The sequence below is a fragment of the Helianthus annuus genome, chromosome 2, assembly GCF_002127325.2.
Source record: "Helianthus annuus cultivar XRQ/B chromosome 2, HanXRQr2.0-SUNRISE, whole genome shotgun sequence".
NCBI lineage: Eukaryota > Viridiplantae > Streptophyta > Magnoliopsida > Asterales > Asteraceae > Helianthus > Helianthus annuus.
The window spans coordinates 135,539,962-135,562,901 of NC_035434.2; the positions used below are offsets into that span (position 1 = coordinate 135,539,962).

The 22,940-nt window shown below is 36.6% G+C and overlaps 2 protein-coding genes and 1 long non-coding RNA gene across 5 annotated transcripts; 2 read left to right on the forward strand and 1 right to left on the reverse strand.

Moving 5' to 3' along the window:
- Positions 1-2,623: 2,623 nt before the first annotated feature.
- Positions 2,624-5,271, forward strand: LOC110883126. Of its 2 annotated transcripts, XR_002560372.2 has the most exons (3): positions 2,624-2,786; positions 3,449-3,536; positions 5,030-5,271. It is a non-coding gene; the product is annotated as an uncharacterized LOC110883126 (long non-coding RNA). The 2 variants fall into 2 exon arrangements; XR_004886067.1 differs by having other exon boundaries at positions 3,449-5,271.
- An 8,450-nt stretch (positions 5,272-13,721) lies between these two features.
- LOC110883127 (short-chain dehydrogenase TIC 32, chloroplastic) lies at positions 13,722-16,017 on the forward strand. Its single transcript, XM_022130966.2, has 8 exons — positions 13,722-13,842; positions 13,914-14,145; positions 14,684-14,763; positions 14,884-15,034; positions 15,124-15,202; positions 15,293-15,377; positions 15,474-15,520; positions 15,705-16,017. The coding sequence occupies exons 1-8, from the start codon at positions 13,737-13,739 to the stop codon at positions 15,867-15,869; spliced, it is 945 nt and encodes a 314-aa protein (XP_021986658.1). The 5' UTR covers positions 13,722-13,736; the 3' UTR covers positions 15,870-16,017.
- On the reverse strand, positions 15,974-20,938 carry LOC110886193. 2 transcript variants are annotated; one of them, XM_022133960.2, is made up of 4 exons: positions 20,802-20,938; positions 20,400-20,551; positions 18,745-18,917; positions 15,974-18,648 (listed from the first exon to the last, which is right to left on the reverse strand). In XM_022133960.2, exons 3-4 carry the CDS (start codon positions 18,875-18,877, stop codon positions 15,983-15,985), a joined length of 2,799 nt encoding a protein of 932 aa, XP_021989652.1. In that variant the 5' UTR covers positions 18,878-18,917; positions 20,400-20,551; positions 20,802-20,938; the 3' UTR covers positions 15,974-15,982. The 2 variants fall into 2 exon arrangements, with proteins under 2 accessions (XP_021989652.1, XP_021989653.1); XM_022133961.2 differs by having other exon boundaries at positions 20,823-20,903.
- Between the last annotated feature and the right edge of the window lie 2,002 nt (positions 20,939-22,940).

The window sequence follows — 22,940 nt, forward strand, 5'->3', positions numbered from 1 at the left end:
TGAAAACAAGATTATCAAACTTTCTGGTATATTTCTGGAGGCAAAAAGAGCAAATAGATGGGATCCAGATAGAGAGTACTACCTTGATAAGTATGGCAACATCGCGATTGATGACAAAACGCTAGATATCGAAGCCATCATCAAGGAGTACAAAGAAGAAGATGAATACTGGCAGCACAAGTGGTGGGGAACGCCAACTGAGAAGATGATTGAAGAAGAGAAAGAGAAAGAGAGAAAGGAGAAAGAGGAGAAAGAGATCAAAGAAAAAGAAGAGATTGAGAAAGTAAAGAAGGTTGATACGGGCTTGATCGATACTACGCAGGAGTTGACAGCTAAGAACCTGGGAAAGATGGCTGACAAGGTGCTGGCTAGGAAAGCGCTTGAGGTAGACCCTAATTCTGTTACTGAGTCAAAGGGGCTGGTCAGTCAAATTGTGTCAACAAATGCGTCAGGTAACAAGATTGATGGAAATGCTGACTGCAAAAATTGCACCAAACAATGCAATTTTTGTAGCACTGTCACGTACCTCAATAGTGAGAAAATCAAGAATCTGACAACGAAAGTTAAAAATGTTGAGGATCAGATTCTCGGTCGTGACAAAACCGTAAAAGCTTCAACTGAACGGATTAAAGAATTAACGGCTCAAATTGAAAATGATAAAATTGAACATGAGAAAGTTAAATGTGAAAATGAAAAGTTAATTCTTGAAAACCGTCAGATTTCAGAAAAGTTTGAAAAACTTAAAACCATTGTGAAAGATAGTGATGATCGAAATGGCAAAACGTTTAAAGAAAATGAACATCTGAGAGTTGTGGTGAAAATAAAAGAAGAATCAATTAACAACCAACTGGATGAAATTGCTAAACTGAAACTTAAAGTTCAAGAAGCTGAAATTGAAAATGAAAGAATTCAGTTGAAGTTAAACAGCTATAGCTCAGCAAGCTTTGTTTTGCAGCATATTGTTCCCAAACCCATAGGGAAAAACAAAGCTGGCGAGGATGTGTTTTCTGATGGAACGGGTGTAGGGTTTCACAAAGTTCCACCGCCAATTTTAGACAACTACACGAAAAAGCAGTCTAGTTTGGTGGAAATTAAGGAAGAAAGTGATGTTAAACTTCCTGAGAACATTGATGTCACGTTCACGTCTTCCAATGACGAGGGTGTCCAAAATGATGTGGTGAAAAGTGTGGTAGACAAAGTGCTTAAACCGGATTGTGACACTTCTGAGGAGGATGGGTGTTTCTTGGATAAATACATTCCGAAACAAAAGTCCAAGAACAACTTAGATGAAGAATCAAACCTTGTCATGTACAAGATGATGGGTTCGGATAAGTTGTTTTCGGATTCTGAGTTTCCGATAGAGAATGTTAATTTGAACATATTGACAAATGTTTTTAAACTGGTCGAAGTGGAGTTGTCAGCTGTGAACAATCTGAGTAGAAAGAAAGACAGGGTTTACAACAAGAAAACTGGTTATCCACCAGGTTTTTACAATAACAACAGAAACAATTGGTCGGGTGGTTATCAAGGGGGTAAACTATATCAGAAAAGAAATGTTCCAAACAAGAGGTTTGTCGAGAAGAAAAAGTTTGTGAACAGTTCGAGTTCATTGGCTGATTAAGAGAAAGAATTTTTTTCAAAATCGAACAAAGAATTTTTTGAGAAGAGAGCTTCACAGATTCAGTCTGAAGGCACGAGTCGAGTAGCTGATACTCGTACTTGTTTTAGGTGTGATAAGGTTGGTCACATTGCACGAAAGTGTACTTATGTGAAGCCTAAGACTGAAGCTGTGAAAGTTCAACAGAAGAAGGTTGATGTGAAGGGTAAAGCACCGATGTTTGTTGAGAAGAAGGTTGTTGAGCTGAAAAATGTTAAAATCGACAACTTAAAAGTGAAAACTGAACCCATAAAGAAGTTGGTAACTCAAAATGATAAATTTTACAAAAGGGTTGCAGTAACTCAACTGGTGTGGAAACCTAAAATTGAATCAAAAGTTGAGAAGAAAGTTTCAACTTCTGAGGTGAAAAAGGCTGAAGAATCAATTACTGTTGATTATGATGCAAATTTTCCACCTCTCAAGGCTGAAAATTTCAAAATTCAAATTGCAAGAGTCAAGGTTGCACCTAAGGCTGATGAGGCCTGGGTGGACTCAGTGTTTGACTAAATAGTCTGAATTGTCGGAGCTTCCTGGATTGCGAAGCATGAATCGGCATCTTTCTTGAAGTTGTTTAAATGATGATTTGTTATGTAACACCCCGAAAACATGTTTAGAAATTAAACCCCGTTAATACCAAAGACGGGGAAAGTACCGTTAGTGGTAAAAGTAAACCGGCAAATATTAGGAATAAATTGAATAATCCTAATATTTATTTAAAGTGAATCAGAGTTTTCAAGAAAAACAGGATAGATCAAAGGCTCAATTTAACGGGACTTAAAGTAGAACGGGTTATGAATTCCCGAACCCACTAAACTGACTAGGAAACAAATAACCTAGTTAGTTGGTTGTCTTGTGTTAAAGCATGAATAGGGTTAAAATGCAACTAGATTATAAGTTGTGCAAAATGGAAGGACCTAAGTTGTAAGAATTGAAACTATAATATTAATTTTAATAAAATTTAAAACCAAAACACCATTTTGAAGGTGTTGGTCGTACAGAAGAAGAGCAGGGGCGACTCCCCACTCTCAAACCCTAAAAACTCACTAAACTTGCAAATTGAAGGCTCAATCCAAGTCGAAATCGAAATTAAAGTGTAGATTATTGATCCTCATCACAAGAGGATTACAAGGTATGTAAAATTTCATGAAAACCCTCAACTTGAATTTCTCATGTAATTGGGAAAATCTGAAATTCATGGTTGCATGTTTGTTTTATGATGAATTAGGAACCATATAGTGTCTAGGGACAAACCCTAGACAAATACAAGTTGAAATAATGTGAAATTTTAGTGAAACCTATGAACACCATTGTAGGTGATTAGTGGGTTATGTGTAATTTGATGAACACTAGGAAATAGAGTGACAATCTAGTATAATTTGACAATTTTGAAATGATTTCAGAAGTTATAGAAGTTAACAACTTTGTAAGATGGTTGATTTATGTGAAAATAGGGTTAAGAGATAAGCTAAAGACTTGATAAATAAACATGTAAAATTCTGCCCTTAAAGTGTTTGTTGAAATGCCTCAAAGAAGGCTCGAAACTAGAATTTTTGTAGTTAAAACACCTAATTGTGATGTTTTGGCTATTATGCAAAAATGTGATTAAAAGAGTTCTAAACGTGATGATTGATTGAACTTATTGTGCGGGTAATATGATTGAAGTTAATTGACTATCGAAAGTCAAACAAATCAATGTTGAAGTCGAATAGTAGTTCCGACATAGAGTTCGTAAGATGAAAAAGTCGTATGTAATAATGACTAAACTAACCTTCTTACGAATTATGATGATAGTTTGACGCTTGACAAGCTAGGTGAAGGCTTGGAAAGGAAGCGGGTCAAACGAAGCAAATAAGAAGGAAAAGCGTACTTCGGATGCGAGGTAAGTAAAACTTACACCCACTTGTAGTATATGTGTTTATTTCATAACGATGAATACAATAAAGGATTTGGTTTGAATCATGGGTTCCGACCCAAAACGAAATGAGTCGGAACCAACAAAAAAAAATGTTTTAAACCATGATAAATGGTGAAAAAGGCAAAATGGTAAATTAGTCACGAACTGGTTAAGAATTAGTGAGTTTTTCTTAAAGTTACCTTATAGCGTAACTAGTAATGGAAAATGGGTAAAAATGGGAATTTAGTCAAGTATCGACTAAAGTAAAATAAGTTTCAAAGGACACCCATAGCGTGAGCCGAATGGGTTTAAAAAAATAATAAATATATATATATATATATATATATATATATATAAGAAATTGACTTTAGAAAGAAAGGGATCTAGTGAGAAAATCCGAAATGGGTCGGATATGTGTTTGGTAATTAAAAACCCATGTTTTGTTACATATGAAAATGTTGGGTTATATAGGTCGAACGGGTCAAATGGTGGGAATAACGCCATTTGACAATATCAACTAATGTGGTTGTCAAGTCATGTGTTTTCAGGGGCGAATAGTAACTTGGGTAATTGCGTCGCCATAAGAATATCGATAATAAAAGCAAGGAGTCGAAACGGGTCATTAGGTTGACTCGAGCCAGGTATGTATAAATAAGATTGTGGTTAAACATATATTTTTTTTTGGGTCAAATTAGTAGCAAATGCCCTTCGTCGTAAATGAGGGGCTAAAGTCGACTAAAATACCCTTGATGGGTAAATCGGGCAAACGACCTTTAAAGGTTGTTGGAAATAAGTGATTTGATAGATTAAATTCTTAGGATAAGTATAAAAGGGATGATATGGGATCTTAGTGCATAAATACCCTTAACGGGTCAAAATAGAAGTAATAGCGAAACGGGTTAAAAATGTGTAGTAACCCGTAAATTGAACCTTGTACAATAGGAAATAACCATAATAAAATGTTTACAAAAGAAACAAAGGCCACGAACGAGTTTGTTAGAGGAAACCGTGAACGGGTCAAAAGTGTCGTAATTGGACTTCAAGCCGAGAGCTTGAAGTATAAAATTTCATGAAGTGAGATGTTAGATTTCAACTCCATTCGATGGAGAATTAAATTACGAGTGCGTAGGAGAAAGAATCGTGTAAAAAGGACAAGCGGATTGAAAGATACGAAAGTTTTGTGTCAAATAGCGGCAAAAAAAAAATGGAAAGGTTGGATGCAGGTGCCACTGTAACTTACGGTGCCACCGTAAGTTACGGTGGAGCTGAATTGGTTACGGTGCTAGCCTACTGATGTACGGTAGGGAAATGTTAACACAGGGGCCACCGTAACTTACGGTGTCACTGTAAGTTACGGTGGAGGCCAGAAATGAGTTATTGTGTTGGGATCAAGATATAAATGTTGGATTTTCCTAATTTCCTCGTTGTATTAGTTATTTAATTATCAAAACTGACCTTTAAGTTGGTTTTGATCACAGGTGAATGTCGAGAGTCCCGGATGAAGATCAAGCATCGAGCAAGAACCGAACACACGTTAAACAAAGCTTCCGCAACGTTGTTTTGTCGTTATTCTAAACGGCGAATTAAATCACATTATGTATATCACTTAAATTGTAAAAGTTTTTAACAACCCGTATTTCCGATGTATATGTAATCATTAATTACATGATTATTTCGCTAAATATACGTTAAACCTTGATTTATAAGAACGGGTGTTACATGTTATGTGCAGGATCTTCCACAACTTATATCCAGGTGGATAATGGATAGTGGAGCGTCAAGACATATGACAGGGAAGACCGCATTACTGTATGATGTGAGGAACATTAATGGTGGTTATGTGGGTTTTGCGGGTAACCAAGGAGGAAGGATCATAGGTGAAGGAACGTTGTCGAATGGCGTCATAACGTTTGAGAGAGTTAACTACATCGCTAAGCTGGAGAACAACCTGCTAAGTATCTCCCATATTTGTGACAGGATGTATACTACTCACTTCACTAACAAAGAATGTTTGATCTTGAAACCGGGATTTGTGGTACCTGAAGAGTGGATCATCATGAGGGCACCAAGAGTCAATGATCTGTACGTGTTAGACATGAGCTTAGCTACTACAACCACGGGTCAGGCTCATTGTTTTGTGTCTAGGGCAACGGAGAAAGAGTCAAGATTGTGGCACCGAAAGATGGGGCATATCCATCTTAGAAAAATGAATCATTTGGTGCAAAACGACTTGGTCACATGAGTGCATGTCAAAGGGTTTCATCTGGAAGGGGAGTGCATAAGTTGTGTCAAAGGCAAACAGAAGAAAAAGTCACACCCTACAAAGCAAGTCAATTCAGTTTCGAGACCATTGGAAAGACTTCACATGGATTTGTTTGGTCCGGTGAATGTCAAAAGCATAACAGGAGATTACTACTGTTTGGTCGTGACTGATGATTACTCCAGATTTTCTTGGGTTATGTTCTTCAAATCCAAAGACGAAACATTTGACAGCTTGATGGTGTTATTTAAGAAAATAGAGAATCTGTACCAGAGGCCTATCTGTAGAATTCGAAATGATAATGGTGCAGAGTTCAAAAACAGTAAGATGGAAGAATTTTGTGATGAACGAGGTATACTGCATGAGTTTAGTGCTCCGTACACTCCGCAGCAGAATGGAGTTGCAGAACGTAAAAACCGGACGCTAATTGAGACAGCCAGAACGATGCTTGCAGACTCTAAGTTACCGATAAATTTCTGGGCTGAAGCTGTTTCTGCTGCATGCTATACTCTCAACAGAGTTCTTACTGTGAAGAAGTTCAACAAGACGTGTTTTGAGCTACTCAATAACCGCAAGCCGAATCTGAAGTATCTAGAACCGTTTAGGTCACCCTGTACGGTGATAGAGCCTAAAGGAAAGTTTGGTACGAAGAATGTTGAGGGAATCTTTGTGGGTTATTCAAGTCCTACGCGACGTGTCTTCCTTCCAAGCGAAAAGCGGATTATTGATGCAGCGAATGTTGAATGTCAGGGTTATACTATGCCGCCACAGAATCCTGGTGATTCATGGCGTTATTATTATGACAAACTTTGGGATTCGTTTGACATGAGAGAAGAATCAGAGGAAGAAGAAGATTTCTTTGATGAGCTGGATATTTTGCGAGAGTATGAGTCGCAGCTCAAGTTCCCAGCGGAGTATTCTAGAAGACATAGGGAGACTTCAAATGACGATGAAGCAGGTCCTAGCAATGCTGGTGAACAAGATGATGATGTTGCTCCTAGTAATCAGTCGGTAGTGAATGATGATCAAGAAGCTGATAATATGCCAGTATTTGACCATGGTGATTCAGATCTTGAGGGGGAGCAGATCCAGTTGTCAAGTCAAACAAACCAAGTTGGTGAACAAGATGCAGAGCAGAATGTTACTAATCTGGAAGGAGAGGTAGAAGTTCCAAGCGAAGTGATGCCGCGAACTCTTTCTTATCATCCAGAGGAGTTGATCATAGGAGAATTACAATCGGGCGTTCGCACGAGACGTCAAATTGACCAGGGCTTAACATGTTTTTATTCTACAGTAGCACCTTTACAAACTGAATTTTCATTAAGTTGTTTTATCTCGCAGGTCGAACCGAGAACTTACAAAGAGGCGCTTACTGAAGACTCTTGGGTCATAGCGATGCAAGAAGAGTTAAGTCAGTTTGAAAAATTGGGAGTGTGGAAGTTAGTTGATTTGCCGGATGGTCAAAGGAAAATCAATACAAAATGGGTTTTCAAATGTAAAAGGGACGATAGAGGAGTGATTGTAAGGAACAAAGCTCGACTCGTTGTTCAGGGTTTTAGTCAACAGGAGGGGATTGATTTTACAGAAGTCTATACTCCTGTCGCACGACTAGAGGCTATCAGAATTTTCCTAGCATTTGCGTCTTGGAAGAATTTCAAAGTATATCAGTTGGATGTAAAGTCAGCGTTTCTTTATGGGAAGGTCAAAGAGGAGGTTTATGTTGGTCAGCCGCCGGGCTTTACTGACCCAATCCACAAGAACAAAGTTTATCTGCTGGACAAAGCGTTGTATGGTCTACATCAGGCGCCGAGAGCCTGGTACGAGACTTTGTCTCAACACCTACTCGCTAACCAGTTCATACGTGGAAAAGTGGATGCCACTCTCTTCACTAAAGTCGTTGATGGTCATCTTCTGATAGTACAAATTTATGTGGTCGATATAATTTTTGGGTCAACGAATGAGAAATTGTGCAAAGATTTCGAACAGGTGATGAAGCAGAAATTCGAAATGTCATCAATGGGGGAGATGAAATTCTTTCTGGGTCTACAAGTTGAACAACTTCCTGAGGGAATTTTCATTCATCAAACGAAGTACGTGCATGATATTCTAGAGAAATTTGGAATGTCAAGTTCTACTCCAGCTGCTACCCCACTTGCGACTAATCATGGGATTCACCCAGATCTCACCGGAGACAGGGCTGATGAAACGTTCTACCGTTCCATGATCGGTTCTTTGATGTATCTAACTGCTTCACGTCCTGACATCATGTACCCAACGTGCCTTGCAGCAAGATTTTAGTCTAACCCGAGAGCATCGCACATGATTATTGTCACTCAAGAGGATATTACGTTACCTGAAAGGTACTCCGTCATTGGGGTTATGGTATCCTAGGAAAGGCGATTTTACGCTCGAAGGGTATTCTGATTCGGATTTCGGATGCTGCAAAGTCAATGCGAAATCAACAACTGCAGGATGCCAGTTCTTTGGTCCTAGATTGGTTACCTGGCAGTGTAAGAAACAAACATCTGTGGCGCTATCTACATGTGAAGCGGAGTACGTTTCTGCTAGCAGTTGCTGCTCTCAGATCCTGTGGATACAGCAACAAATGCGCGACTACGGTTTGCAGTTTCTTAACACACCTCTGTTTGTTGATAATGAGGCCGCAATTAACATTACTAAAAATCCAGTACATCACGCTAAAACTAAACATATAGAAATTCGTCATTACTTTATTCGCGATTGCTTCGAGAAAAAGTTGATACGAATTGAGAAAATCCACACTGACGAACAAAAAGCTGATTTGCATACCAAAGCTTTTGATAAAAATCGGTTTCAATATTTGTTAAAACTTAATGGTATGAAATTGCTTTCGGTGTCGGATGGAATTGTGAGCGTTGATGAGAGTACTGTTGCGGATGAAGACGAGAAACAATCTGCGATGGTTTGTCGGTTTTTTACGTGTTTTGGTATTTAGGGGGAGATAGATAGTTGTACATAGTTTATTTTCAGAAAATACAAAAACAGTAATAAATGCAAAAATCCAAAAAAACATGATAAAATTGAAAAAGGGCTTGTGTATATAGGGAAAATGATAGTACATCAGCTAGACAATTACAGTATGCTAAAGATTTGGAAAGTCAAAAAGAGTTAAACAGTCTCACTAACGATGTGTCGATAGGTTTTCGTACATTTAGTAGATTTATTCAGGATATAAACCTAAAATTTCAAACTTGTGAAATTCGTGGGGAATACTACTTGGATATATAGGTAACCCCTGAAATCTCGTTTGAAAGGTCCCATATTCTGAGATACTAGGTCTTTATACTCAGTGATATATGGGGTATTATTCCGGGACTTCTGCTGTATGGAAGTACTGACCTAGTCCTCGAATAATACTTTCTGCAAAATGCTTGAAATATAGTATCGCCCTCAGCAAGCTGATGAAACAATAAAATTGATAGTCGCTGTTGTTGTAATGCTAAAAGATCCTCTAAAGGGGACACACCAAAAGTCGAGCCGTCATCTCTCTGCTGAACGGAAGTTCTGACCTGAGCTCTCACGGTTTCGCATTTAACCCCTTACAGATATCATTTGTGGTATAATCACCTGTAAGACTGAATATCTGGGATTCTGGATACGGGAGTATATTCAAGAGGTGGGACACATGAATTGATCTAAGTTCTTAAGACACTTAAACGGTATCCTGAATAGATTGAAGTTTGTGTGAGAATGTAAGATGGATCAGTATATCGACAATCGAGGTGAATTGTTTAAGTCTGAGAATGTAATATAGCTTAACGGTACTAGTAATTTGTCTGAAAAGCTTGTATGATTCCCTGACACGCTCGCCAAAAATAAATCTGTAAATAGTTTACTTTCTGCAATTTAAGTTTTCTGTATTTCATTTCTTAGTTTAGATCACATTAAAAATTAAAAAAAAAATTACATTTCTGCTTTATTTTAGACAAACCAGAGTGGAAAGTTGATTGTCGGATTCTAGAAAGATGAAGCAGATGCAGGAGATTCTGAGCTGAAGAATGAGGAGAGCTTACATTGTTGGAAGTTTGAGAGTTTTCCAAAACAAAAACAAGTTCATTAACTTGATACTTGTTATTTTCAGAAAAAGTTGAAATAGTTTTTCCTAAAATCAATTCAATTCGTCAAAATGATCAACCAGGGTCATTAATTTGAACTTGGTAGATTAATCAAGTGATCAGGGTCATTAATTTGGACCTGAAAACTTGAGTGGATTTCTAGAGCTGATTGAATTTGTGTTTATTGTTAGAAAAGATAGATCGTAACGTTATTGGTTGAGTAACAGGTTTGGACTTTATTTCCCAACGGAGGCAAATTGTCAAAGCTTGAACCAGATATCACAAGATCCCAGCATACTGAGAGGGGGAGTCTGTGAAAGGGGAAGTCTGGATCAACTGCTAAAGGGAAGATGAAAGTTAGAGCCAGGTGTTAATTCTGAAACCTGTGAAGAATGCTTACGAGGAGAATACAGAGTTGGAGAAAAGACCAAGACTGAAGACTACGGATCTGAAGACTGATAAAGACTACGTCAACATCCAAGGGGGAGTCTGTTGATGCATGAAATGTCTGTTGACTACGTCTACATGAAGTCTGGGGTCAAGAAAGGTCAACAGGGGTCTAAATGTCAAAATATGTGTAATTGTATAGTGGTTCGCTTTTATGTACAGTTGTAGAAGAGATCCGCTTATAGGGTAGAATCAGGTTCGCTTTTAAGGTCATGTTAGGTTCGCTCATGTTACAATGTTATAGGTCAGCTTATATGTCAGGTCGTATAAACGAACCAGGTTAGGCTATATATAGTTGGTCAGTCTGAGCGGATCTTAGATGCGTGATTGTTCTCTGGAGCGAAACTCTGTCAAAATCTTGTTAGAAAGCAATAAAAGCAGTGGAATTGAAAGGACGAGCTGTTGTAACCTTGTATACTATGTTTCCGCCTTTGTATATGAGGATGAGCTACCTTGACTGACTTTTCGGGTCAAAACAACGGTCCAACAAAATCGGCGCGTAAAAACGGCGGGTAAAAAACGGCGCGTTAAAAAAACGCCGATTGAGAAAAACGACGCCTTAAAAAAACAGCGCGTTAAAAAACGCCGATTGAGAAAAACGACACCTTAAAAAAATGGCGCGTAAAAACGGCACGTAAAAAACGGCGCGTGAAAGACGGCGCGTGAAAAACGGTGTTAAAAAACGGCGCGTTAAAAAACGGCGTTAAAAAACAGCGTTAAAACGGCGTTAAAAAACAGCGTTAAAACGGCGCGTTACGCTTGAAAAACGGCGCGTAAAAAAACGGCGCGTTAAAAAACAGCGTTGAAAGCGGCGCGTTAAAAAAACGTAAAAAGTCTAACACAAAACTTAAATTGTAAAAAGTATAAAAATCTTTTAAAAAAAATCTCAATTTAAAAATGTTTTTAATAAAGAAATTATGTTTAAAAAATAAAAGTAATAAAAAGTAATTAATGAATAGGACAAAAAAGGTAATTTAAAATTAATATATATAAAAACACAAAATAGAGTCATTTTACTTAAATACCCTTTTGGATTATAATATTAAAGACATAATAAGACAAAAAGCTTTTAATATTAATATTAACTACTTTTAATCACATCCATCCATCTAGTTGATCTAAGGGCCATAAAGTGGTTCTCATGGTTTTTACAACTAGAGTTGGTTTTCATTTTAGCGATCCCTTATATATATATATATATATATATATATATATATATATATATATATATAGTGGAGGGTTCAAACGAGAAGAATTTTTTTGTAAAAAGAAAAAAGAAGAAGTTTCAACCAATAAGAATGTTTCATTTTACTTCATTTAATATTTGCATTTAATTTTAATATAAGGGTATCTTGGTAAACTTACAAAAATCATTAATTTGTATTCTTCCCTTTTAATAACTAAGTAAATTAAAATTGTAACTTCTTTTCAAAATATATACTTTTTCCAAATTAAAAAACAACTTAATTTAAAGTGTAGAATAAATTACTAGTTGTGTAGGATAAATTACGAGTTGTGTAGGATATATTTCGAGGTGTGTAGGATAAATTTGGACTGTGTAGGATAAAATTCTATAATGTGTAGGGTATATGTCGGAAAATTTTGATATGTGTAGGTTTTGTAGATTATATGTAGGATAATTAATGATTTGTTGACTAATTAATTAAAAGTTAAAAATTAATGATATGGGTTATAAATGAAATAGTATTTTACTAATATGCCATTTCTTCTTTTTCTTCTCACATTAAACTTCTTCTCAAATGAACCTTCCCATATTATATATATATATATATATATATATATATATATATATATATATATATATATATATATATATATATATATATAGGGGAAGGATGTATAGAAAACCCACTTTAAATTAGAAAACCCGGGAAACTCAAAGCTCCCGATGTTTTTTTTTCCTTGAAAAAATTTACACATGTTATATACATGTTTTTAAGGGTTTTGGTAAAAAAAAATCAAAAAAGCGCCGAATATATATTTTAAAAAAAAATAAACAAGTTTTGGTGTAACACATGTTACATTCATCTGACATATTTGTAACATGTGTTACACCAAAACTTGTTTATTTTTTTTAAAAATATCTACTCGGCGCTTTTTTGATTTTTTTTGCCCAAAACCCTTAAAAACATGTATATAACATGTGTAAATTTTTTCAAGAAAAAAAAACATCGGGAGCTTTGAGTTTCCCGGGTTTTCTAAATTAAAGTGGGTTTTCTATAGATACTTACATTATATATATATATATATATATATATATATATAAACTTTTTATGTTGTGGGAAATATGTAAATTCGGATTAGGTTAACCTGGAATAATTTTTTAACTAATCTTTTATTTCATTTATAAGAAACAATTTTATCTAAATACGAGATTAGTAAAATAAGTTAATTTTTCTAATAATCCAATTTAGTAAAGTTGTATGTGTTGGGAATTTCTAGTCTATCGGTGGCTTACATGCGTGAAGGATGGCTAATATATTATTAATTAATTAGTGGGTATTATCTAAGGTTTCTATACGTGTTAGGTTATAAAGTGTGTTTAGATAAATATCATATAATTCGTTAATAGATTTCCTAGTTATAGTCTAACCTGTTTAGGTTTGCTATATATACCAATCAAATTGATAGGGAAAATTGTAACTTGGAGTTTTTGAGTTAGATTTCTCCATAACCGTGAAGAATCGTATTCTGATTACAAATTTTGTACCAATTAATCCCTTTAGTATTTATTTGGTTATTAAGTTATTTGGGCTATTTTACCCATTTGATTTAAGCATATAACCAAATGTAATGAATTTAGGTGTGTCAAAATTACCACCTTCATACATTCATGGGCGAAGCTTTTAAGGGGCGGGAAGGGGCAGCCGACCCTCCGAACTTTTCGCTCAGTAGTGGAGAGTATGCAGTTTTCTTATAGAAATTTTTGAGTATATACGTTTTCGACCCCCCGGTTTTATAGAAATTTTTAGGTCCGGTAACTTCCGCCTCCTAGTTGGAAATCTCAAGCTTTGCCACTGCATACATTAATCGATCATTATATGGGTTGAAGTCGCCACCCTTTTTAACATTGATTTATAACTAAATGAGACAAAATTGTCACCTCTATACATTGATGTATGTTGAAAAGGCTATGAAAAATTCATGTTTGTTTTGTTGTAACAATAGATATAAACTATGCTCCAATACATAAATGATAAGTGATTAATGAACAAATCAATCTACATTTTGCAACTTAACATTAATTTAAACTTATATCCTCCTTGTTAACCACGATTAATATGCTAAAAACAAACTACTGATATAAACCATGCTCCAATACATCAATTTCTTAACTCACCATCAGAAACTGAAAGATCAAGAATGTGGATCTTTGGAAGAAAAGGATCATCAGGATTTTCAGCATCATCAACAGCTGAAGAAGTTACCGATGGAATCGATGGATCAGGTCTTACCGCAATTGTTACAGGTATGATCAGCTTCCATACTTCTATCAGTCTTCATTAGATTTTTAATTAATATTTGAGGTAAAAATGGTAGGAGCTACAAGTGGTATCGGGGCTAAGACTACGCGAGTCCTTGCCATGCGTGGTGTGCATGTAGTTATGGCGGTACGAAACATAGAAAAAGGTGTAACCGTCAAAGAAGCTATACTAATGGAAACACCTAATGCTAAAGTCGACGTAATGGAGTTAGATCTGAGCTCTCAGGCGTCGGTGAGGGATTTCGCGGCCAAATACTGCTCTTTGGGCCTTCCTTTGCACATTTTAATGTAAGAAACCGTGTGATATGTATCTAAGGTGGAAAAATGACGGGTTGGGTAAAGATTAAATACTAATAACGTTTTATGTGGCATGAAACGTGTAAATTTTGGTTTGGTTGATCCGTAACACTTTTCTTTTAATTGTTGTTATAAACTACTAGTATGTTAAATAAGATTACTATAATAAGTTAATTAAAAATCTTATATAGTAAAGTTGTATGTATTAGGTTATTAACAATACGCATTAATTTTAACTAAATGGGTCGAAATTATCACATCTATATGTTGATTTATAAGTTATAACTAAATGGGTCGAGATTACCTTTTGTATACTTTGATTTGTAACCAAATACGAAGTTATCACCTCTATATGTTAAGATATAACTAAACAGATCGAGGTTACCACCTCTATACACTGATTTGTAACCAAATGGGCCGAAAGTACCACCTCTATACATTGATTTATAACTAAGCAGGTCGAAATTACCACCTCTATATATAGATTATGTCGAACGCTATATGAATTCATGTTTGTTTTTGTTGTAAGTAACAATGCAGGGGTTTTGTCTCCGCAATTCAAGCTTTCGAAGGATGAAATCGAACTACATTTCGCAACTAATCATTTAGGTGTGTTTGAATGCTTTCTGTTTTAAAGAATTGACTTTCAAACCATTGTCTTCATGGTGAAAAACACTATCTTTTTTTGTAAAAATACAAAAAATGAACAAATCTGAGTCATATTTTCAGGTCATTTTCTTTTGACGAATCTGTTGTTGGAGACGATGAAGATAACTTCATATGAACAAAAAACACAAGGACGAATAATCAACGTATCGTCTAGAGGTCATCGTTATGCATACAATCGACCTTTCTCTGATCAAATAAACGATGAATCAAGGTTAACAAAAACACAAATTCTTAATGATCTTTTTCAAAGTACAAAAACTTTGTGTGTAGGCTTTAACCCGATATTAACATATGTGACAGTTATAATTCTCTATATGCGTACGGACAATCAAAACTGGCTAATATACTTCATGCTAAAGAGCTAGCGAGGCGTTTAAAGGTGATCACCATAGTCTTATTACCATCTATAACTAGTTTCGAGTCTTAGTTACTCATTAGGGAGCTCGGTTTACTTGATATGAGATTATAGGATGAGGAGGTCAACATCACTGCAAACTCATTGCATCCCGGATTCATAGTCACTGAGATTTTCCGTAGCTACAATGTTTTCTCAGGTACGTAGACAACCCTACAACGTTGACTAGAAACTCGATCACCTTCAAACCCGACCTGAATATAAAGATCGTTCTTTGACATACTTTTTGGCACAGTTATCTGCAACGCGGTTTTGAAGTACTTCGTGAAAGACGTTTCGCAGGTTTGTACTCGAGGTTTGTTTTTTTGGTAACCATGAGAACCCATTAGTGAAAACTTAAAAAAAATCCACAAATAGTTTTCTTTACCAGTGTGACCAGGTAAAACACAACTTACACTGGGGAGGTAGCCTTGAAGGGGTTAAGACATTTAAAATCGCCGTTTGTTTAATTACTTTTGGTTTTCAGGGAGCGGCAACCACATGCTATCTAGCTTTAAACCCGAAAGTAAAAGGCGTCACAGGCGAGTATTTTTCTGATAGTAATTTGGCGAAACCGACTCCTAGAGGTGAAGATCAAGAGTTAGCCAAAGAGTTATGGGAGTTTAGCTCGGGCTTGACTAGCTCCAAGTGAAGCGATTTAAAATGTGTCTTTCGCTCAATGAATCACGACCGTTTACTAACAAACTTTATCTAAATTTAACAAAAATATGTAAAGAATAAATGTAACAAAACTTGTATATAAATCTATGGTGAAGTATGCATTTGAACATTACCTATAAGTCTTGTAAGTTTACTAAGAGTTTCACGTGCAGATACAGTGTGTGGATGATCATCACCACAAATACAACTTCTAATAAATATAGCTTTCCTAATTAAATCATCCCCAATATCAAACTGCCCCCCTCTAAGCATCAACTTTGCCCTAATTTCAAGAACAGTAGCTCTTGAAAGAGCTAAATCTTGCCATAAACTCGGGTTTAACTGCGCATCGGTTTTAATCGGCTTCCAACACAACGATTTATCCAACCATTTTTCGACCGGTTTCACGAGCGCTTCATCGGCTGCTTCGAGTAGGTTGGTGCACAACCGCAAGAGCTCTAATGCGGCCGTGCACCGTGAAAACCGGACAAAGGTTCTTATCGCGAGTGGTAAGATTACTTCTTTTACGAGAACTGGTAGTTCTGAAGCTTTTGTCTCGATCACCACCGGGTCGGTCCCAAACCCGAGTAGCAAAAAACATGCAGCCCAGATGTGGTCCGAGTGATTTATAATTGTACCGCGGGTTACGATCGTGTGCACTACCGCATGCGCGGTCCCTGGGATGCTTCGTTTTCGTGCGTATAGTTTTACCAGCTGGTTAAACCGGATGTGACCGTCTTTGGTACAGCTTCTAGCGATGTTGAACCGTAATAGAACCGAACATGCTTCGGTTTCGGATTTCTTGTTGTATAAAGAAGAACAACCGCATGTTAACGACCGCAAAATCTTCCTCCATAACCGAGTGCGGTGATGTTTTTCTGGAATCTGTTTAGCGGCTAGAGCCAGTAAAGAAACCGGGGTTGGACCCGGTGCAAACCAGCCACTAGCAAGAACCATTCGAGTTGCTAAACTTCTTGGACCATCCGCGTGGTCAAATATCGAGAAGCAAACGTCAATAAGCTGCAAAAGAAACTTGTTTTTCCTCAAAGAACGACTCTCGATCTCTCGTCCGCTCGATGGCATTCGATTAATCGTGTCCAAAAGCCGACTCGGGGTTATCGGGAGCTCAGAAAGAACCGCTCCGACAATGGCTAATCCTAAAGTCAACCTACCGAGTTTCTCTTCGATCGTGCGTAGCGCGACGATTTCAGAAACCGATAGAGGCCGGTCGTTTACGTTTCCTTGCAATAACGACATGGCCTCGACTCCGGATAAGTACGAAAGCCGTAATGGTTCCATGTTTATTAACCGCGGTAGCCGTGTGGATATAAGAACATGAGTTTCTCCACCAAACCGAGGAAGAAGATCGATCACGTGTTTATGATCCCACCAATCTTCTTCGGATTCTAAATTGTCGATTATTACCAGAAACGGAATGTCTCTCATAAGCTCTTTTCGGATTCTGGCGATCGCGTATTCTTCATGTTCTTCGAAGCTCTTCGTCCTGCTTTTCTCCAATCCCGACTCGATTCCCACATCGACTTCTAAAAACGACAATAAATTCAAATAGTTTTGTCGAATGTATCGGCTTTCACCTCCAATCCACAACACCATTTTGTACCTTTGATGAAATCTATACGCGAATTCAAGAAGCAACTCGGTTTTACCGATACCAGAGTCCCCGGATACGCACGCGATTCCCTTTCCGTACACAACTTTCACAGCCCGTTTTCGTCTACCAGGTTTCAGTTTCGGTGTAAAATCCGCATTTTGCATCTCGATTTCCTTCTCGGATTCCTTCCAAACCACTGGTTCTTTCCCTTTTCTCGATTTCCGTTTTCTAACCTCGGTTTTCACTTCTCTTTTACGTTCATCTATCGAATTACTCCTACCCCAACTATGAATCAAATTCTTTCTTCTCGGTCTCGCTTTAAGCTCAAAATAATCCCGTTCTCCGTCCCCGATAACGTCGCCAAAAAGCATGAACTCAAGCTCAGAAAGCTCCTTCTTCCTCCCGATAAAGTTCTCATTTCGAGGGTACGGAAACTCTTTGTTTTCGACATTTTCCCGCCATTTTGTTAATCTATCGACTACGCTTCTCCGGCCTAACCTCGATGCTAAAACGGTCACGGCCCGAAGTATACAATCCCGCCATTTCCCATCACGGGCCTCCAATTTCCATTCGTCAACACGGGTCAACCCGTTGACTGCTTCTTTCCATTCGTGTTCTAACCCGCCATAAAGAAGCCAAAGCTCTCCACCATGTCGTTCCCACGTCTCCCCTCGTCTCTCGACTATATCTCTAACAAGACAATCATCCGGGCCCACGTCAAAATAAACAGGTACCAGATTCTTCTTACTTGCAAAGAACCGTAGCTCCTCGATCGTATACGCGTTCCTAAACGATTTTCTTGTGAGTATAATAACCCCAAATGCAGACGCGTCCATTGCTTTTTCTACAATGTTATGTTTTCTCAAGTTGCGACATTTCGCTCTATCTGTAACAAAGCAACTTAATCCTTGTACTTCTAAGTCGGCTCGAAGCCAGTTTACAAACCTTAATAGTAACTGCTTTTTGCCGTGAAATCCAATATACACGTCGAAGTTTCTTAATCTTGTGGGACCGTACGAGGTTGAGGGCGGGGTAAACGATGATAACGGGCTTCGGAGGGCTTTCTTTGGCTTTTCTTTGTGTTCGAAAGCTTCGTTTTCGTGACAGGTGGCGTATGGTAACGGGTTGTGTGATGTAGTTGTTGCCTGCACCGGGCCATCTGCAATTTGAAATGTAAATATTTTTGTTCAAAGAAATTTAATAGAAAATTAGGAATAAGATTTTGTAAACTTGAAGAAAATTGCTGTAGGAATACCATTAGCTGGTTGCCAAAATGATGATCTTGGAGAGAAGAATGGTGACTGATTTGCGGAGAAAAAGACGGAGGATGAAGATGATAAATTCCGTATATTCGATCCGAGTCTTGAGCTTTCGTCTCGTAAATCCATGTTTATGTGATCACTCACTCGTGGAACAGATTGTAGCCATCTGAAAATAAATTGAAAATTTTCAAGATTTTCGGTCTAATATGCAGCACTAGAAATTTGGAGACAACTTGCATTCAAGCCGAACCGCTAAGTATTGGTTCAGGAAACTGGTTATAGCGGTTTGAACTAATTTTTTTCGAAACTCGATAGTTTGTATCAAAAAATTTAAATTATAAAAGATGGTTCATGTATATAATACATATACATAATTGCATATTCCAAAACTAGAAAATATACAAACAAATAAAAAAAGGTTAAATAACTGCCAAACTTGTTAGCATCAAAAATTGCAAAAGGATAAAGATAGTTCATGAATATAATCATCATCATCATCATACTCAGTAAATCCCACCAACAGCAAAGCAAAGGTAGGGTCTGAGGAGGGTAAGATGTAGACAGCCTTACCTCTACCCCGTAGGAATAGAGAGGCTGCTTCCAGTGAGACCCCCGGCTCGATAGTAGTTTTGCATCAAGCCTTGGACATAAGGCACATAACACTCAGCAATCGGGACAAAGACCGATTAGTGCATGTACCCTTTTGTCTTTCGGCTATCAACGCCACCACATGATGCATGATTAACCTTCCTCAGCTTAACGTTATTTTCACGAAATTAGTAAAATAACGTTAAAATTAGTGCACTTTCACTTTTGCCCCCCGTGGCCCACACATATATACATTATATGTGCATACCGCAGGTGGGGCGTAGTTCATGAATATAATACATATACATAATTGAATATTCCGAAACTATAAAAAAATATAAAAATAAAAAAAGGTTAAACCAGTAAGTATCAAATCCTATGGTTTACACCAGTGGCGAAGCTTGAGATTTCCGACGGGGGGTCGAAAACGTACACAACCAAAAATTTCTATAAAACGGGGGGTCGAAAACGCATATACCCAAAAATTTCTGTACGAAAACTACATAATCTCCACTACTGAGCGAAAAGTTCGGGGGGTCGGCCGCCCCCTCCCGCCCCCAATATCCTACACCCTTGGTTTACACGTCCGGTTCCAAGTTCCAAACCTAATACTATCAAACCGTTAAACCATATAAATCTCAAACTTGCAGTTGGCATTGACCGGTTTAATTGGTTTCGACGGTTTATAAACATCCCTACTTGAGTAAAATCAAACAACATCATTACTATTTTATTGATAAAGAATCATTCAACAAGAATAATATGATTTCTGGGATTAAAAGGCAGGAAATTTTAATTATCTTAAGTCTTCAATATAATCATCAAGAAAAACCAATAACTTCAGTGCAGATTCATATGCATTATGCAGCCTATTAATTGGATGCAAAGAAATTGGGGGCAATAAACAAGTTTAAAACCAATGATATTATAATACTTCAGATCTAAAGAATCATTTGCAAACACAAAGAAACTTCAAACTAACAGTTTACATTATAATATCTCAGATCTGAAAAAAAAAAAAAAAAAAAAAAAAAAAAAAAAAAAAAAAAAAAACACTAACCTGCTGCAGAACAATGAGTATCTATCTTCAAATCATTCACAAAGATTGAATCTTTCCACAAACAAACTAAACCCCACTTGCTCAAAATGAATATCACCCCCAAATAAACAACAAATCATGAACCCCAAAATCTTCAAGCTTGTTAATCTAGCCTGGTCAACAAGAAAGTCAACTGTTTGATTAACTTCAATCAACATACATATATATAAACATAACATGTCTGCACCAAAACCCTAATCTTTTAAGTGGGGAAAGTGAACTAAAAAGACAGACTTTTTTAGTTTTTTTTGCCATTTTGGATAAAGATTTGAAAATTGACAGAAACCCTTTATTTAGGAAGAAAAATGGGAAAGATTTGATTCAAGAAATAAAAAACAATTAAGGGTTTTGATTTAAGCTCACCAATTTTGTTCAAAGTTCAACCTTATTAGATTAAATGCACTAAACCCTTGTTTGTTGGAGTGTGTGGACATATATACACATACAATGTATATGTATATGTGTGGGAAAATGAGAAATTTTGGGCTGACAAAAGAAAAGAAGATAAAAAGCAGAGGGATATGTATAGAACCCAACAAGAGGACGAATCTGATGGGGTTATTATGGTTGTTTGTGTCAAAAGGTTTAAGCTTTTTTTCAACTTCTTGTTGACACTAGATTAGTCAACAAGGTCAAACATTGTTTTTTTTTATGTTTTAACCATCATAAAAGATCAAATATATCAATTTTCGAGATCTAATAGCTTAAGGCGCTCTTTAGCAACTTTTGAATGGTTAAGTGTTAAATCAGTAAGAGATCTGAATTATTAAAACTAGTATAATATTAAACCGTTCAGAGACAAATGTCTAGCCAATTCAGATTATAGGTATGAACCATTCAGACATCTGCTCACGAAACAAACAGTTTAAACCATTAAGTGTTGAATCAGTAAGAGGTCGGAACCATTAAAAGCTAAACAAACAGCTCCTAAGTTTTTATTTCGTTGTATGGTCGTTTTATTTTTCTTGTACTTTTTTGGGTTTTACAGCTCTTGATGACCCTGGTTCGATAATCATATAATATCCGCAGTTCAAAAAAATATAATTTTTAGAATTGGTTTCTTGTGTGTTCGTTTCCTGGTTTCTAGCTAGAAAATTTTTCTTTTATTTAATAAAATTATCCGCCCTTCAAAATAAAATAAATTTTTGAAACTATTGTAAACAATTTTGATCAGATATAACGTTCGTTGGTACGTAAATTTAGGGTTGTAAACTGGCTGAGAGTCTTGTTGACTATACGAGATCGGCTAGTTAAAAGGTTGAACACATATGAGTTCAAATAAGGTCGAGCTTAAATTGAACCTTGTTTAAAGAACAAGTCCGAGTCCGAGCTTCATATACCGACTTTGATTAGGTTATAAGTATAAATGAATATTTATTTATATTATATAATAATTTTATTTTAATGTAATATAATTAATCCTAACATAATTATTATGTATTACAAATGACGATAGTATGATGATTGGAAAAAAAAATCTTATCAAAAAAATTATCATGGTGGATGTTATAAGGACAAATAAATTATTTTAGTGATTGTAGTTTTTTTCTTGGTTTTTTTAAGAAATAATAATAATATTCAAAACGTGTCTCCCATGTATGAAACTCCTTTTGGAGTTTTGTATGATCAAAATCTATGTGAAAAAATGGGCAATGGGTATGTGTTGTTTTTGGTGTTTGTTGGATAATGAATGAGAAATTGAAGAATATTTGGCCATTATGGGGTTGGCATCACATCTATAACTTATAATTGTACTTGTCATTTATAACTGATTAATAATAATAATAATTATTATTTACCCATTTTATGGAAAAAGAATAAAAAATAATGCTTTTTTTAAATCAAGGGTGTTGGTGGACTATTATTTCGCTAATTATTATTCTTGTCAGCTAAAATTAACTAATAATTGTTTTTCTTTTTTCTTGGTTATCATTGGAAATAATTGGTGAGAAAACATAAAATAACATATATATCCATTAACATATCCTTTTATTAGACAGAAGGGTGTGGGGATCCCCTGCCCGCGCGCGTCTCCGGCTCGTCCCCCGTGTTTCACACCGCCCCCTCCCCCTCGTCACGTCGCCAGCGTCGCCTGGAAGACGGCAGCAACGAGCTGCCTCTCTCTCTCCTTCCGGTTTCTCTCTCTCTCTCCTTCAATTATATATTTATATATTGATATTTTTTATTAAAGTGGGTAGTCCTCCACACCCTTAGGTAGTCCCCAAAGAGATGATCGTCCACCAATGTGACGTGACGCCTACATGGCTCATAGTCCCCAAAGGAACTACCCAAACCACACCCAATAGACTTAATGTTACCAACCAAACGTTGGCATTCAAGTTATGTACTTTACAAATTTGTCCACAAAAGTTGAAACAAATAATTGCCAGCCTAAGACGTTCTACATTCCATACTATTTAACAAAACTATGTAAGGGGGAGGGCACTTAACCCCTGAATCCTAAGTTCCGTTAATTTTGTCGCATGTCACTTAAATCATCCA

Bases quoted from the DNA above. Each gene is read 5' to 3' on its own strand.
- LOC110883127 (XM_022130966.2), top strand. From the start codon at position 13,737: ATGTGGATCTTTGGAAGAAAAGGATCATCAGGATTTTCAGCATCATCA. The intron at 14,146-14,683 runs GTAAGAAACCGT...TTTTGTTGTAAG, and splicing joins CTTCCTTTGCACATTTTAAT to TAACAATGCAGGGGTTTTGT. The intron at 15,378-15,473 runs GTACGTAGACAA...TTTTTGGCACAG, and splicing joins TAGCTACAATGTTTTCTCAG to TTATCTGCAACGCGGTTTTG.
- LOC110886193 (XM_022133960.2), bottom strand. From the start codon at position 18,877: ATGGATTTACGAGACGAAAGCTCAAGACTCGGATCGAATATACGGAAT. The intron at 18,649-18,744 runs GTATTCCTACAG...TTCAAATTGCAG, and splicing joins ATTTTGGCAACCAGCTAATG to ATGGCCCGGTGCAGGCAACA.